This window comes from Balaenoptera musculus, chromosome 2 (genome assembly GCF_009873245.2).
Source record: "Balaenoptera musculus isolate JJ_BM4_2016_0621 chromosome 2, mBalMus1.pri.v3, whole genome shotgun sequence".
NCBI classification, from domain to species: Eukaryota; Metazoa; Chordata; class Mammalia; order Artiodactyla; family Balaenopteridae; genus Balaenoptera; species Balaenoptera musculus.
This window is the reverse complement of record NC_045786.1, coordinates 16,418,618-16,437,593: the sequence shown is the minus strand read 5'-3', so window position 1 is coordinate 16,437,593 and position 18,976 is coordinate 16,418,618. Positions and strand designations below refer to the sequence as shown.

The following is an 18,976-nucleotide window of genomic DNA, read 5'->3' as shown; positions in this document are numbered from 1 at the left end:
GTAACTAAGGAGAACCTACTGTATAGTACAGGGAACGCTACTAAATGCACTGTGGTGACCTAAATGAGAAGGAAATCCAAAAAGGAGGGGATATATGTATACGTATAGCTGATTCACTTTTCTGTAGAGTAGAAACTAATACAACATTGTAAAGCAACTATACTCCAATAAAAATTAATTTAAAAAAACACTGCTGAAAGAAATTAACGAAGAGACAAATAAATGGAAAAACATCCCATGTTCCTGGATTTGAAAACTTAATATAGTTAAGGTCTCAGTACTACCCAAAGCAATCTACAGATTCAGTGTAATCCCTATAAAAATCCAAGTGCATTTTTTGCAGAAGAAATAGAAAAATCCATGCTAAAATTTATACAGGATCTCAAAGGATCCCAAATAGCCAAAATATCTTGAAAAAGAATAACAAATTTATAGGTCTAGCATTTACTAATTTCAAAACTTATTACAAAGCACAAGTAATCAAAATAGTGTGGTAGGGGCATAAAGACAGACATACAGACCAATGGAATAGATTAAAGAGCTTAGAAATAGACCCTCACACGTATAGTTGATGACCTTTAATAAGGGTGTCAAGACCAATCAAAGGGGAAAGAACACTGTCTCCAAGAAATAGTTGAATAAACTGATATCTACATGTAAAACAATAAAGTTGGATGTTTACCTTACATCATACATAAAAATTAATTCAAAATGGGTTAAAGACTGAAACTTAAGACCTAAAACTATAAAATTTCTTGAAGAAAACATATGGAAAAATCTCATGACACTGAATTTGACCTTTCCCCTTGGTCCCTGTGATCCACATTTTCTGTTTGAGTTATAGGTCTCAGCACCTCTTTGATCACCAACTATAGGCTATGACTAAAGGACACTGCCACAGACAGGTCAGAGTCAACTGCTGAACTTATGGACCCAAATCTCCTGGAGAGAGCTCAGAAGTGTACACCCTTTAAGAGTCAGTTGATTGTTATTGAATCATACTGAGTACATAACCCAAGGCCTTAAAATAATCTTAGTACTAGAAATCCCAATCAAAAGGTATCAATACTTTTGTTTCTGTTCTCTAATTATCTTAGGGTATTAACACTTTAGGTCAAAGTGGAAATTTTCTATGAAATATATGCCCCGGACTTCCCTGCTGGTCCAGTGGTTAAGACTCTGCACTTCCACTGCAGGGGGCACGGGTTTGATCCCTGGTTGGGGAACTAAGAGCCCACATGCCACGCAGCGAGGCCAAAAAATTAAAAATAAATAAATTGACTTAATTTAATTTAAAAAATAAAATAAAATAAAATATATGCCCAAATACATATTCATGAACCAAACAAAAAAGATCATTTGATGAGTTTAATTTAAAATATTTAAAAATTATAATTATCATACTTACTAGTGTGTCCTTCCCTTCTGAGATTTCTTTCTTTCTTTACTTGCTGTTGGATTTTTGACACTGAACCTTGATTCTCATGCATAAGCTTTTTATCTGGTACTATATCATGAGCTACAAAAAGAGATACATTTACTCCACTTAAATGGGAAAATAGATTTATTGTGAAATCTCTAATTTCAAATTTATAATAATTATGCAGCAGCATCTTCTCTCATTTTTATAAAGTTTTAAGTAAATTGCCACAATGCTAGATCCACATGAAAACTGTGAGATCATTTTTGATAGATGTATGTTGAAACGGTCTCAGTGTTTCATAAATATTCCTAAGCATCAAATATGTTTTATATTAGTCTCTAGTTTTCTTGTGTTATTTATACTTTAGGTAAATACATATTTATAGGCCAAAAAATGAAAATGTGTATATACTACCACATGTAAAATAGATAGCTAGTGGGAAGCAGCCGCATAGCACAGGGAGATCAGCTCAGTGCTTTGTGACCACCTAGAGGGGTGGGATAGGGAGGGTGGGAGGGAGACGCAAGAGGGAGGGGATATGGGGATATATGTATATGCATAGCTGATTCACTTTGTTGTAAAGCAGAAACTAACACACCATTGTAAAGCAATTATACTCCAATAAAGATGTTAAAAAAAACAAACCTATGTTGACTTCTTAAAAAAAAAAAAAGAAAATGTGTAAGTACAAGTTTTTCATTACAGTATTATGTGTAATTGCAAAATAGCTAAAACCAGCAAAATATATACGCATAGAAGATTGGTTGAATAAATTAAAGTATATATTATAAACTACGGTAAAGTATAAATTATGGTATATGATGTAGTATAAACAAGTGTACCTACTGCTGTAAAAGAAATGCAAAAGATCTCTATAAAACGAATTGGAGGGATTTCTAGGAGGCAACATTAAATGAAAAAAAAAAAACTGAAATAAAGAACATCTAGCATGCTATCTTTTTCACCTTTTGTGAAAGAAAGGGACATAAGAAAGAAATACATAAAGAGGAAAAAAAGTTATATTTTCAATGAAACACAGAAAAGACAAACCAAAAAACAATTTAGTTGGATACCTACTAAAGGAGGGTGAGGACTAAGGAATGTAGGGAAGGAATAAGAAAGGAATGATGCTTTTATATATTTTTTGCATATTTATCACTTTTAGAAAAGGTTCATGTTTTACATATTCCAAAAATAAAACTAAAGTAAAAAATAAAAAGACTAACATTGGAAACAACCTTAATGAACCTACTGCAGGAAAAAATAAGCACAAATCCAAGTAGTTCATCAACAGTATTTGACATATACTCTCAGTCTTAGGCAAGAGATTGGGACGCAAAAAAAAAAAAAAATCACAAAAATTTTAGTCGGTTTTTTCCCTAGTGGTATCAGCTAAGTGACTGTGAAACAATTTTAGAAGTATTATAGGATGGAGTGAATATATAAATGTGTTGATGTTGCTCAAAGTCAGGATTCTCACTGTGGAAGGACATCCACATATAAAACGAAGGAAGGCAAAAACAAGCCCTAAGGGTATAAACTGGAATTGAAGGTGTGTGTAAGAACTCATAATTTCTAAATATGCCTATGTATGTGTATATGCATATATATGTTCACTTTTACGTGTATGTAGGTATAGGTACGTATGAATGTGTGAGCGTGTGTGTGTGTGTGTGTGTGTGTGTGTATACATACACTGAGGTTCCAATTGCAAGTCAAAACCCTGTATATGATCTTTCAGCCCCATAAGCAATTACAAACCTACCTGGCAATTCTTATAGGGGAAAGCTTCCAACCCCACACTGACTTGATGTATACACTGCAGGCACTAGAAGTAGCTGCAGTCAGGCTGACCCTTAACCTGCACTTCTAGATGACCATGATCTTAAATTTATCTGCATTCTGGCCTAGGAACCTCCATTCAGAGGTTCAGATGTACTGAACCGGTACTGTTCAGATGCCTCTACCTACGCCACCTTAAAGACAGACCTGGAAGACACTGTTCTCAGTCTGATTCGGTGTAAAGTACTTATCTGCTCCAAACTCTGCCTCCTCATTCTTCCCCTGGGCCCAGCGTCCTTAAAACAGCAGGAGCCTTTTGTTTGGGGCAGTGAGATGTTGCCCCCACTCTCTCCTGTCTATAATGGTACACCTGACCCTTGCCCAGTGCTGTTCTGTGGGGAAAATGGAAGACTGGTAGAGCTTCAGCCCTTTTCTGTTTAGATTCTTGCTTACACTATCAGAGTAAGTGAAAAAAGGCCGAATTTTATTTTGTTTAGTTTGTTATCTTAATTGGCCAACTTGACAACCGGCAGCTCTCTAGCTCTCTGAGAAACTGGTACAGTGAGCAAAGTGATCAACATAATGCTTTTCTGAAAAAGTAAAATCCCTGTAGATCCTACAAAGCACTTTTAGGAGGGGTTAGAGAAGATTTGGGCCACTCTTAGACTGAGCAAATGGATCAACTGCAAGAGTGTGAGGATCCAATGGGACACTTAGCCAGTGAGTCTCAGAAAGTGCTGGTGGAGGCCACAGAGCACTCTTAGAAAGTTCTCACAAATTGTTAAATAAGACTTTCAGTTTGAAGGGAACATTGGACCTTCACTTTAGCCTCCAAACTCTGGTCAAGTTCCACTGCTGAGTCAAATTAGAGATCTAACAGAGGGACTCTTAAGAGAGCTAGGGAAACAATTCCCTAGCTAATGGTTATGGTTCTCCAGAGACAGACCTAAAAGTCATCAGAGACCCTGAAAGCTGAGTTATACTCTATGACTATTGTTAGTTCTAAGCCCTGACACCGAGACTCATGCCTTTAATATAAAAGAATGTATAGGACTTTGGAATCACTTTGCCCAGTGACCTGGAGAGAACTTAGACTTGGGTCTTACCAGACTCAGATTTCTAAGTTCACTTTTGTGAATCCTATTGGTTATCAAGCTCAATCAAATTTCCTCATAAGTTGTGTCAGTCAGTTGTGATACAGTCAGATCCTAATTGGCAAATTTTCAGGCATGCAGAAATTGCTGCCCAGAAAGAAAAAGTGATGTAAAAATGGTAATAATGCTCCCTCTACTGGATGTTATGGGCAATGACCTTACCTAAAAATCTATGGGCCTGATTACCATACAGTGGGGTCTCAAAGCAGTAAATTAATGCTCTCCACCAAGGTACTCATTGTTAGATGACGGGCCATGAGGACCCAACATGTAGCCCCACTACGGTCCACTTTGTGGTGGCCGCTATGAATAATGCAAGTGCTATTCTCACTACCTTTATCAGTGAATTCTGAGATGGATCAAAGAACTCCACATACACTTACCCTGATCACAGTTTTCAAAAATAAAAAACAAGATAGGGTTATACCAAGGTACCTACATCCCCAGTGAAGATATATGAGGGCCTATTCCAGTACAAATTGCAGGCAGGCGAGAATTATATTTCTTGGGCCTTTTGGATGGCGGTACACTGACAACTGTAATCCCCACAAGCCCTGGCACCAGGATGAGGGGAAAACAGATAATGCTTTCTGGTTTGGGGCCACCACCACAAACAGAAACCTTTTCCAGGCCACACTACCGTACAGTGCATTGTTATGGCCTCTACTACTGAATATATTGTCGGTATAGATGTATTATTTACGTGACCCACCACTCACATTCACTCTCATGTTGTGACGGGATTTGCTACAGTTAGGATATTTTAATGGGGCAGGTGGAAGGTCCTGAGCTACCCAACTACCAGAACCTAGTGCCCCTATCTACCAAAAACAATACTGACTCCCTGGGTGTAAAAAAGAAATAACTGCCCTTGTTGCTGAGCTTAAAGAAGCCAACGAATTCCATAGACTATTTCTCCATTTAATAGGCCTGTGCACAAAACGTCAGGTGCCTACAGACTAAGTGATTAAGGCTGCACAGTGTTAGTACCAACCTGGCACTGGCATTGTGACTGTCATAGAAGCTATTGCCCAAGGTGAAGGAACTCGGTATACAGCAACCAACAACTTGAACTCTCTTTTCAGCATCCTTCTTCATCCAAATGTCCAGGATCAGTTTACCCTTACATAGAATTAATTGAAATATGCCACTAATGTCCTTCCACAGGGCTCCCTAAATTCCCCATCTGCTTATCTTCAATGGATAGAGCATGACTTAGAAAAAGTCCCACTCACAGAGGGAATAATAGTTTTCTACTATATTGATGACATCCTTCTGGTGGGCCCAGGCAAAGGCACCATCCCACAGGACTGCACACCCTGTTGATCCATATGGGGCAACATGGCTGGGTCATTAATATAGACAAGGAATTAGGATCCAAGTGAAATTCCAGGGTAGCAGATAAAAATCTTACTCCAGAGGAGATGTTTGCATATCTTTTGGCCCTCCCTTCCCCAAATTATAAAAAAAAAAGTCTGAATACTGATGGGACTCTTTGACTACTAACACATTTGCATTCTGCCCACAGGGGTTTGATGGCACATATCTGTGGGGTTAGCATAAAGGTTATTACCTCTGAGTGGAGACCCAACCAACAGGATGCTCTGGAGGACTTCCAATAGGCCATTCAAGCTGCCTTCCCTCGGACCCATCTGATCCCCATTTGGTTTTTAAGTTACTGACCTCTTTTCACCCATCGAAGCCTATAGCAAAAAGACACTGACATAGGTCAGAGGCACCCACTGATCTTTTGGAGCAGAAATTTCCCAGGTTGGCTGAAAGGTACACAGCCTTAGTGAGACAACTATTGACCTATTATTGCCCTTAATGGATATTGAGAATGAAATAGTCTTATGATCAGAAATTCTAACCAAATTGTAGCAATAATTTCAGTTTTGCTCTCTAGTTGTCTTAGGGTATTCATACTTTAAATCAACATGTAAAATTTCTGCAAAATATATGCTGAGACATATCTTCAGGAAGCAAAGAAAAAAGATCTTCTGATGAGTTTAATTTAAAATAATATGAAGTTATTTATGATTATTGTACTTACCAGAGAGTCTTTCCCTTTTGAGAGTTCTTTGTTTCTTTACTTGTGTTTGGGTTTTTGACACTGAATCCTGATGGTTAAGCATAAGCTTTTCATCTGATGCTTCATCATAACCTACATCAAGAAATGCATTTAGTCCACTGAATAGAAAAAATATATCTATTGTGAAATACCTAAACTTCAACTTTATACAAGTGTACAGCAGAATTTTCTTTCATTTTGATAAAGTTAAAAATAAATTACCATAATGCTAGATATGACATGAAAATTGTGAGAAAAGTTTTAATGAGTGTTTTGAATATATTTCTATTAGTCTCTAGTTTTCTTGGGTTATTTATACTTTAGGTTACAATCACAGGCCAAACAATGAAGACACATATGCACAAGGTTACTTATCAGAGCATCATTTGTAATTGCACAATATTCAAAACCACCTAAATATTCACAGACTATCGCTTGAATAACCTAAGAAATATACTATAAACTATAAATATACAGCTGTAAAAATGAATGAAAAAGTTCTCCAGAAACTGACATGAAAGAATTTCCAAGAAAGAATGTTAAGTGAAAAATAAAAGTGAAAAAGCAGATATCTAGCATATTACCTCTGAGGTAAGAAAGAACGGGAAGGGGGAAAATTAAGAAAAATAGAGACATTTACATTTACAAAATGAAATACAGAAATAATAAACCAGAAAACGATATAATAGATGGTTACTTACAACAGAAGGGGTAAACTGGGGAATGTAGGGGAAGGGATTCAGGAAAAGATGATCTCTCTCTCTCTCTCTCTCTCTCCGTCCCTCCCTCTCCCTCTCTCTCGGTCTCTTTTGAAAGTAGGTTGATATTCTAGATATTCAAAGAAATTATATTAACAAGGATATGACGAGTGCACTAAACATGAAAGCAACTTAAGAAATAAATCAACTGAACTTAAATAAAAAAGGCACTAATCCAACTAACTCATGAATACAGTACTACATTCTCAATCTTGGGTAAGAGAAATAAAATCATGAAATATTTTACATGGTTTGTTTTTCTAATGGTATAAGCTAATCAGTCAGTTCTAAAACAATTTTAGAGTTTTACAGGATTGAGCAAACAAGTAAATAGGCTGATGTTGTGTGAAGTCAGGATTTACACTATGAAAGAAGGGACATGCACACAGGAAGTGGAAGAAGGCAAGAAGAACAAGCCTTGAGGGGATAGATTAGAATTGAAAGTATCTGTAAGAAACTCATAATTTCTAAATATGTCTATGTATATATATGCACGCACATACGCACATGTGTGTGTTTGTAGGTATACGTATGTACGAATATGTATATGTATGTGTGTATAAATATATATATATATACACATATATACACACATGTGTATTTGTATTTTCTAGTCTGACTGCTCAATGTACCTCAAAGCTACCCCAGTACCAATGGGCACAATCAGTTTTCAGATCTTGGTTTCTAATAACATTTCCCATTTAAAAAAATCAAGGTTCCTAGGAAAAACAGTTGATTCCAGCTATGAGACAGGAAATGTGCAAGACAGGAAATGTGCAAGACAGCATGGGACATCTTGTCATACTAAACAGTAGGGAATTTCTCAGTGACTACTAGTACTAGGGTCATGTCATAAAGCCATAGTAATTATCTTAGATAAATTCCTACTTGCTAATGCTAGGATAATCTTAGAACTAAAAAAACAAGAATAGTATGAGTTATAAAATCATACAAAGTAATTTAATTAGAAGTTTAAAAGAAGAGAGTGTCAAGGGCACAGTCCACTTTTCACCAGTTAGAATTAGAATTCATGATTTCTGTCTACTCCGATTTCAGGAGAACGATTGCTCTGGGATTTGAAGAAGCATTAGAAGCCTGTCAATAACACAGTATTATTGTTATTAGTGTTGTTATTGTTCTGTAAAAAGCTAAATTTTTAAAAAGGTAAGGAACTACGTTGGATTCCATCAGAAACTTGTGAAAATGTCTGTCTGGGACCACTTTAAGTTCTCAAGTTTATGTCTTAATTATCAAAATGCTTCTTTGAAGCACAAAATATTATTCCTTCATCTGTACATGAGAAAACTGAGGGATAGAGAAGGTAATTAGTTTAACCAAAGTTATATGATTAATAACTGGCTGAGCTTGAATTCATACCCAAGAAGTTCAGCTCCAGAGCCTGAGCTCTAAACTACTACTTTTACTTCTTCTAGTGAATACAAGAAATACAAAAAGAATATAACTATAGAAAATAGAAGATATTTTAAAATTATAAGACAATATTTTATATATCTTTGTATCAAAAATGATATGTCTAGACAAAGTAAATAACATTCTAACAAAATATGTATTACCAAATATATTTAATGAAATGCAAAAGAACTTGAATAGACTAATATCCTCAGGGGAAAATACTGAAAATCTACTGCTAAAATGTCATAAGGCTAAAGAGTTTTAGGGGAAATGTCTATGAAACCATCAAGGATTACAGAATATCTATGCTATATAAACTATAGAAAATTTAGAAAAAGACACATTTTTCTCCATTTCATTTTACAATGCTAACAGTACCCTGATGCCCAAACTAAAGAAGAGCAGAACAAAAAATCGGCCATATCATTTATGATTGTATCATTGCAAACTGTATAAACTGAGATAGGTGAGATTATGTTGAAGTAACAAACAATTGTAAAATTCCAGTGGCTTAAATACAAAGATCTATTTCCTACTCCATGTTCATTAAAGTTTACCTAGAGGTTCTGCTCAACATTATCACTTTAGAACTAGGGCTGATATAAATCTTACTATCTGCAACATTCCTAGCCACAGCAGCAAAGGAAAAGAGAGAATGAAGGGAAGCACACACTGGCCCCTAATTCTTCCACACATGACCGATTCATGCTTCACTGACCTAAGAAAATCACATGGCCACGTCTAAGTTAAGAAGTCAAGAGGGTGACATCAGGAAGATGGCAGAACAGAAAACCCTAGACTCTCCTCCCCATGGAGATACCAATTCAACAACAATACAAGAACCAATTCTCTTTGTGAGAAATGCAGAGACCAGGTGAGAGGTTCCTGCACAATGGGTGAAGATGAACCAGCAACACAGAAGCCAGAAAGTAAATTTGTGACACCCTCTAGCAATAATCCTTCCTCCTATCACAGCACCACTAATCAGGAGGAAAATGTCAGCTCCCAGCTTGCCCCTGGGAAGTGAAGAAAAGGACTGAAACATGTGTCCAAAGTTCAGACTTTTGGGGGGCTACTGTGGGACTGGTTTCTGTCTGGCTTGAATCTCAACACTGAGAGGAAAGGGCCCAAGGTTGGGAGCTGCTGAGAACAAAGGTGATAATATGAGCTAGTATACACTCAATGAGTATACACTCAATATGAGCTAGTATACAAGCAGGAAACACCCCCACCCCAATCCCAGCTTCTTCCTGGGGAGGGAAAGAATTGGAACATTCACCCACATTTCAGCTTTTCAGGGAGATGCCTGAGGCCCTAGCTTCTGTATTGCCTGTCTTGATGTACTAATGGGACCCAGCATATTCTAGTTGTTTAGGGACCACTAAGAACAAAGATGACAGTTTAGACTAGTATGCACTCAAAAGTCAAAGCTCCTCTCCCCAGCTCAGAACAACGTATTTGAGAAAACAGTTCCCAGATTCTCCCTGGGGAAGGAAGGAGAAGACTCAAATATATGTCCAATGTTCAGACTTTTCAAAGAACTATGCCAAGGAACTGGTATCTGTCTTGTATCTCTCAGAGCACTGACCAGCCTCCACATACACTACATGCCTGGGGACTGCTGAAAACAAAACCAACAAACAAACAAGAGTTGGGTGGTATGCTGCTGCTCCACAGGGTCTGCAGAACAGCAGACAGATACCAGAGGGAGCAAGAGATCATGAACTCCTGTAAAAAAGGGAACCCCTTCTAATTAAGAATTTATATACACAAGTCCAGAGAAGACACATCAACACAATTGGTGTGACAGGTCTCCAGAATCTCTATCCAGGCTGATTAGAGAAGGTTTTCCTCTGTATGAATTCAGTCTGTAGAGAGGTGGTAGATTTTTCACATGTGCAGACATTAACACATAGTGTCAAGGAACAAGAAGAAGGAAACATGGCCCAATAAAAGGCTCCAGAAACTTATCTTAAAGAAATGTATGTATATGAATTACCTGACAAAGATTTCAAAATGCCCATCATAAAAACTCTCAACTACCTCAGTAAAATGTTGCAAGAACAAAATGAGTATTTCAACAAAGAGAGAGAAAATACTTTAAAAAACACCACACAAATGTTGGAGCTAAAGAATACAATAACTGAAATTTAAAATTCAGTAGAGGGGTTCAATATGAGATTTGATAAAACAGAAGAAAGAATCAGCAAACTTGAAGACAGGTCATTTGAAATTATCCTATCATAGAAAGCAAAAAGATAAAAATGAAAAAGTAAAGAACTGAAAGGACAAATGGGACATGATAAAACAAAACCAGTATACACATTACAGAGTCTCAGAAGAAGACAGAAAGGGACAGAAAGTTTATTTGAAAACAATCGCTTAAAACTCCCCAAATCTGGGAGATAAAATTGATACCCCGTTTGAAGAAACCTAAATGTCTCCAAAAAGGAAAACTAAAGAAGTTCACACCAAGGCACATTATAATCGAAGCATCAGAAGTCTAAAACAAAGAGAGAATTTTGAAATCAGTAAGAGAAAAGTGACTTCTCACATACAAGGAACCCCTACAATACTACCAACAGATTACTCAGCAGAAACCCTGAAGACAAAAAAGGAGTGGGATGATATTTTAAAAGTGCTGAAAGAAAAAAAAATCCTGCCAACTAATAATACTATATCCAGCAAAACAATTCTTAAAAAACAAAGCAAAAATAAAGACTTTCCCAGATAAACAAAAGCTTGAGAGCTTATCACCACTAGACCTGCCCTATAAGGAATACCAGAGAGAGTCGTTCAAACTGAAATTAATGGAATCTAAACAGAAACACAAAAGTATACAAAACATAGACTATAAAAATATGTTAGTAAATACAAAATATAAAACAGATATAATTTGTGACAACAAGAACATTAAAAGGAGGGGAGTAAAACAGTAGAGCTATTGTGTGAAATTGAAATCAAATTGTTGTCAATATAAAATAGACTGTTATAACTATAGAATGCTTTATGTAAGCCCTATAGTAACCACAAAGAAAATATCTATAAAAGATACGTAGGAAAAAATAAGAAAATAATGAAAATGAAAATTTTAAAAAATCAATAAAACAAAAAGGAAAGAGCAAGAGAGGAAAAGAGAGACAGAAAGCTAAAAAGAGACCAAAAAAATTAACAAAATGATCAGAGTAAATCTTTCCCTATCAATAATGACTTTAAATAAAAATACACTCCCCAGTCAAAAGATACCTATTTTTGACACACACACACACACAGAAAGATACCAATTTTTAAAAATGGAATTAATTTTTTTAAAGACCCATCTATATGCCATCTATAAGAAAATAACTTTATGTTTAAAGACATAAACAGGCTGAAAGTGAAGTAATGAAAAAGATATTCCATAAAAATGCTAAGTGAGAGAAAGAGTGACAAAACTTGTATCAGACAAAACAGACTTTAAAACAAAAACTATCAAAAAATACAAAGAAGGACATCATATAATAGTAAAAGGGCCAATTCATCAAGAAGATATAACACTTATAAATATATGTGCACCCAATATCAGAACCTCCAAACATATGAAGCAAACATTGACAACTGATTGGAAAAAGAGACAGCAACATAATAACAGTGGATTTCAATACCCATTTTCAATAATGGATAGAACATCCAAACAAAATATCAATAAGAAAACAGAGGAGTGATATCATCAAAATGGCAAAGTAAGACTTTTCTACCCTCTTCTCCCCAAAGGACACTAATTTTTACAATTACCCACAGATGAAAGTGCCTTTGTGGAAGTCTGGGAGTACAGCAGAGAAGTTCCGGCACAGTGTTGGAGCCACTACAACAACAAAAATCCAAGATTTGATGAAATAAAGAGAATAAGAAGACTAGTTTCTCTTTAACTGCATCACTCCAAGGAAGCAAAGCTCAGTTCCAAGAGAGACTTTCTTGGCCTATGATTTCTCCCATGGCAGAAAGTGAGAGCATGTGAGTGAGTGACTGGCTTTCCCAGCTATTCAGGATGCTGCCAAAGAGCCCAACTTCTTTCTTACCCTATCCAGAAAGGTGAGGTGTCCTTAAAAACTACAAGGTAGGGAGGCGCTTGGAGAACAGCATCCAGGACTCTTGGAGGCATCAAAGCGATGTTAATCCTACTAACCACTTTGTGGAATCATCAGGAAGCCCATCCACAAGCCACTGGGAAAGCCTCACCTGTGGATACCCTCATGTTGCCGTGGGCACCATCAACACTAAGTGCACCTCACACACACACACACACACCACATGGCTGGATCACTTTGTGTACACTCAGTGGGAGCAAGATTGAGCCTTTGTAGATAGTGAGCATGTTCAGAAAGCTTCCTCAATTCTGCCAGATTGGGAGGAAGCACATAAAATTTTATTATTCAGCACCACTCTAGGGAAAGTAAACAAACAGGAGGGTGTCAGCACATAGCCTGGCTTTGTAGGACTGAGAGAAGGCATATAATCTTAAGAATTCCCCCTCCCTAAAAATGTGACAAGAAGTGTGGAGCAGGCACATCCCTAGAAAAAGCCTGAGAAAGCCCCAGGATACCAAGCAGATTGGACATATGAAGGTATGTCTCTCATTAAGCCAATAAGTAAAGACTGAAGGAGGTGCCTGCTTATTCAAATGCAAAGCCAGGAAAGCAAGATGCCAAGGTACATGAAAAATCAAGGAAACATGACGCCATCAAAGAAACAAATAATTCTCTAGTAACCAACCCCAAAGAAATGAATATCTACACTTAGCTTGAAGGATAATTCAAAAAAATTTTTAAGGTATCTCAGTGAGCCAGAAGAAAACACAGACAGACAATCCAATAAAACCAGGAAAAGAACACATGAACAAAATAAGAAGTTTAACAGAGTGACAGAAAACAGTAGAGAATCAAACAGAAATTCTGGAGCTGAAGAATACAATCAATGAAATGAAAGATGTAATAAAGAGCATCAACATCAGAATGGATCAAGCTAAAGAAAAAAATCTGTGAAGTAGAAGATGGATTGTTTTAAATTATCCAGTAAAAGGAAAACAACAACAACAAAAGAATAAGAAAGTGAAGAAAGCCTACCTGAACTATGGTATACCATTAAAAGAATCTATGCATTATTGGAATTTCAGGAGAAGAGTGGGAGAAAGTGTAGAAAGCTTACTTAAAAGTAATGCTTGAGGGCTTCCCTGGTGGCGCAGTGGTTGAGAATCTGCCTGCCAATGCAGGGGACACGGGTTCGAGCCCTGGTCTGGGAAGATCCCACATGCCATGGAGCAACTAGGCCCGTGAGCCACAACTACTGAGCCTGCACGTCTGGAGCCTGTGCTCCGCAACAAGAGAGGCTGCGATAGTGAGAGGCCCGCACACCGTGATGAAGAGTGGCCCCTGCTCGCCGCAACTAGAGAAAGCCCTCACACAGAAACAAAGACCCAACACACCCAAAAATAAAAAAAAAAAAAAAAAAAAGTAATGCTTGAGAACTTCCCCTCTGGAGAGAGATTTGGACATCCAGGTTAATGACCTAATAAGTCACCCCAAAATTTCAACCCCAAATGATCATTTCCAAGACATTATAATAAAACTGTCTAAAATCAAAGACAAAGAGAGAATTTTAAAACCAGCAATAGAAAAAAAAAATTCCTCATATACAAGGGAGTCCTCATAAGGCTATCTGTGGATTTCACAGCAGAAGCCTTGTGGGCCAGAAGATAGTGGGATAATATATTCAAAGTTCTGAAAGAAAAAAAAAAACTTGCAACCAAGAATATTTTAACTGGTAAAGGTATCTGTCAAAACTGAAGGACAGACTGTCACAGACAAACAAAAGCTGAGGAAGTCAATCATCACTAGACTTGCATTACATTAGAAATGCTAAAAAAAAGTTATTCAACATGAAATGAAAGAATGCTAATTAGTAACACATGAACATATGAAAATATAATACACACTAATAAAGATAGATATATAGGCAAACTCAGAAAACTCTAATACTGTAACATGGTGGTGTGTTAATCACTCAGCTCTAGTATGAAAGCTAAATGAAAAAATTATTAAAAATAAGTATAGTTACAGTAATTTGATAATGGATATACAATACAAAAAGAGGTAAACTGTTACATCAAAAACATAAAATATTGGGGGGTAGTAGAAGGGTAGCATTTCTATATGTAATCAAAGCTAAGACATTATCAGTTTAAAAAGATTGTTATATCTACAATATGTTTTATGTAAGCCTCATGAAAATGACAAGCAAAATCCTACAGCTGATACATAAAAAATAAAGAAAAGGGAATCAAAGTGTACCACTACAGACAATCATTAATTCACAAAGGGAGACAGCAAGAGAGGAAGAAAAGAACATGGGAGATACAAAATAACCAGAAAACAATAAGACACATTAGCAAGTCCTTACCTCTCGATAAATATTTTAAATGTAAATGGAATAAATTCACTAATCAAAATGTTCAAAGTGGCTGAGTGGATAAATAAAAAAACAAGATTCAACTACATGCTGCCTCCATGAGACTCACTTCATCTTTAAGGACACATAGGCTCAAAGTGAAAAGATGAAGAAGACATTCTATGCAACATGGAAACCAAAAGGGAGCAGGTATAGATATACTCATATCAGACAAAATAGACTTTAAGTCAAAAACTGTAACAAGAGACAAAGAAGGTAATTATATGATGATAAATGGGTCAATTCATCAAGAAAATAAAACAATAAATATAAATGCTCCCAACATCAGAGCACCTAAACATGTTAAGCAATACTAACAGATCTGAAGGGAAAAAAGAGAAAATACTTCTGTAGAAGTAGGGGACTTCAATACACCACTTTCAACAATGGATAGATCATCTAGACAGAAAATCAATAAGGAAACATTGAATTTGAACTATACGTTAGACCAATGAGCTCTAACAGACATATACAAAACATTCCACCAATAGCAGCAGCATAATACACATGCTTTTCAAGAACACACAGAACATTCTCCAGAGTAGATCATATGATAGGTAACAAAACAAATCTTAGCAAATTTAAGAACACTGAAATCATACCAAGTATGTTTTCTGAACCCAATGGTTGCAGAAAAGAAATCAATAACAGGAGAAAAACTGGAAAATTCACAGGTAAGAGCAAATCAAACAATACACTCTCAAATAACCAGTGGGTCAAAGAACAAATGGAGATAAAATAAAAAATTATCTTGAAAAAAATGAAAATAAAAACAACATGCCAAAACTTATGGTCATGAATCAAAAGCAGTTCTAAGAAGAAAGTTTAAAGCAATAAACATCTATATTTAGAAAAAGGATCTCAAACAAACAACCTAACTTTACAACTAAGTACTAGAAAAAGAAGAAAAAAATCCAAGCTCAAAGTTATCAGAAGAAAGGAAATAAATATCAAAGCAGAAATAGAGCCTAAGAAGAATAATACAAAAATCAATAAAGTAAGAGCTGTTTTTTTTTAAGTTAAACAAAATTGAGAAACCTTTAAACTGAGAAATAATAAAACAAAGACTCAAGCAAATAAAATAAAAAATCAAAGAGGAAAATTATAATGGATACCACAGAAATAAAAAGGATAAGAGAATACTATAAAAATTGTACACCAACATTGGATAATCAAGAAGAAACGGATAAATTCCAAGAAACATACAGTCTATCAACACTGAATCATGGAGAAACAGAAAATCTGAACAAACCAATTAATACTAAGGAGACTGTATCAGTAATAAAAACCTCCCATCAAAGAAAAACCCAGGGTTAGATGGTTTACTGGTGAATTCTATGAAACATTTAGAGAAGAATTAATACCAACCGTGCAAAAAGTTTTCCAAAAATTGAAGATGAGAAAACACTCCCTAATTCATTTTATGAGGTCAGCATTACCCTGATACCAAAGCCAGATAAGAACACTACAAGAAAAGTTCTCAACAAATTGAGCATAGAAGGAACTTCCCTCAACATAATAAAGGCTATATGACAAGCCCATATTAACATCATAGAAACCAAACTCACAGAAACCAAGAGTAAAATGGTGGTTACCATGGGCTTGTAAGTGGGGGAAATGGGAAGATATTGGCCAAAGGGTACACATTTCCAGGTGTAAGATAAATAAGTTCTGAGGAGCTAATGTACAGCCTGGTGACTATAGTTAATGACAGTGTATTACATACTTGAAAGTTATTAAAAGAGTAGATCTTAAATGTTCTTACCACAAAAATATTTCAGATGATGTGTTAACTAACCTTATTGTGGTAATTATTTTGCAATATATGTGTGTATGATTATCATGTTTTATTCCTTAAACTTACAAAATGTTACATGTCAATTATATCTCAATAAAGCTGGGGGGGTGTAAAAGGGTGAAAAAAAAGGAAACAGAAGTCTTATATGTTAATCATACCTGAATAACAAATAAATAAAGAAAATCAGTCAAGAAAATAAACAGTAGAAAGCCAGTCTGTAAAGAGAAGGAGAGGAAATAGTTTTTTCAAATATGCAGATAGCAACACAGGTGTCAAGGAACAACAAGAAACAGGGAAATATGACCCCAAAAAAGGAACAAAAAAAGTCTCTGGAAAACAACCCTATAAAGTTGTTGAGGATTTCAACACCACTATAGTCCAACAAACGTACATACATTTCACCCAGCAGCAGAATACACATTATTCTCAAGTGCACACAGAACCATCTCTAGGATAGATTACATGTTAGGTCAAAAAGAAGTCTTAACAAATCTAAGAAGACTGAAATCTTCAAGTATATTTTCCTACCACAATGGAATGACACCACAAATTAATAGCAAAGGGAGGTCCCTGGTGGTCCAGTGATTAGGATTCAGTGCACCCAATGCAGGGGGCCTGGGTTCAATCCCTGGTCAGGGAACTAGATCTCGCAGGCTGCAACTAAGAGCCTGCATGCCGTAACGAAAATCTCACATGCCACAATGAAGATCCTGTGTACCGCAACTAAAAGATCCTGCATGCCGCAACTAAAAAGATCCCACATGCCACAACTAAAAAGATCCCACATGCCGCAAAAAAAAGGTTCCACATACCGCAACAAAGATCTCGCACGCAGCAACAAAGATCTTGCGTGCCACAACTAAGATACAGGGCAGCCAAATAAATAAATAAATATTAAAAAGACAGAAATTAATAGCAAAAAAACCTGGAGAATTCACAAAGATGTGGAATCTAAATACACACTTTTAAACAACCAGTGAATCAAAAGCAAGCCAAAAGGGAAATTAGAACAAACCCACACATATATGGTCAATTAATTTATGACAAAGGAACCAAGAATATACAATGGGAAAAGGACAGTCTCTTCAATAAATGATGCTGGGAAAACTGGAAAGCCATGTGCAAAAGAATGAAATTGACTACCATCTTACACCATACACAATTAACTCAAAACTTGATGTAAGACCTAAAATGATAAAACTCCTAGAAGAGAACATAGGCAGTAAGCTCCTTGACATTGGTCTTGGAAATGATTTTTGGGGTTTGACAATAAAATCAAAGGCAAAAAAAGCAAATATAAACAAGTAGGACTACATCGAACTGGAACGCTCTGGCAAAGCAAAAATCCAACAACAAAACAAAAGGGCAACTTATCAAATGAGAGAAAATATTTGCAAATCATGTATCTGATAAGGGGTTAATATGTAATATATGTGAAAAACTCATACAGCTCAATAGCAAAACAACAAAATTTAATCTGATTAAAAAATGGGCAGAGGATCTGAATAGATATTTTTCCTAAAAAGATATACAGATGGCCAAAAGGTACATGAAAAGAGTCTCAACATCACTAATTATTAGAGAAATGCAAATCAAAACCACAACATAATGTACAGCATGATGACTATAATTAAAATACTGTATTGAATATTTGAAAGTTTGCTAAGAGAGTAGATCTTTAAAGCCCTCACCACAAGAAAAAAAGTTTTCTAACTATGCATGGTGATGGATGTTAAGTAGACATATTGTGGTGATCATTTCACAATATACACAAATATCATTATGTGGTTAAAGACCTAAATGTAAGACTGGATACTATTTATAAAACTCCTAGAGGAAATCATGGGCAGAACACTCTTTGACATAAATTGCAGCAATATTTTTCTGGATCTGTCTTCTACAGTAATGGAAATAAAAGCAAAAATAAACAAATGGGACCTAATTAAACTTGAAAGTCTTTGCATAGTAAAGGAAACCATAAACCAAATGACAACACAACCTACAGGATGGGAGAAAATATTTGCAAACGATGCAAGCAACACAGGATTAATTTCCAAAATATATAAACAGCTCATATAGCTTAATATCAAAAAA

At 35.9% G+C, this 18,976-nt stretch overlaps 1 protein-coding gene across 1 annotated transcript in view; it reads right to left on the bottom strand.

The window, feature by feature from the left end:
• CCDC7 (coiled-coil domain containing 7) overlaps positions 1-18,976 on the bottom strand; it is a 325,108-nt gene that overhangs the window by 168,939 nt on the left and 137,193 nt on the right. The window contains exons 22-23 of the mRNA XM_036844965.1: positions 6,413-6,523; positions 1,409-1,519 (exon numbers count right to left, since the gene is read on the bottom strand). Of these exons, the coding sequence (XP_036700860.1) occupies positions 1,409-1,519; positions 6,413-6,523 (222 nt within the window). The remainder of the gene's footprint in view (positions 1-1,408; positions 1,520-6,412; positions 6,524-18,976) is intronic.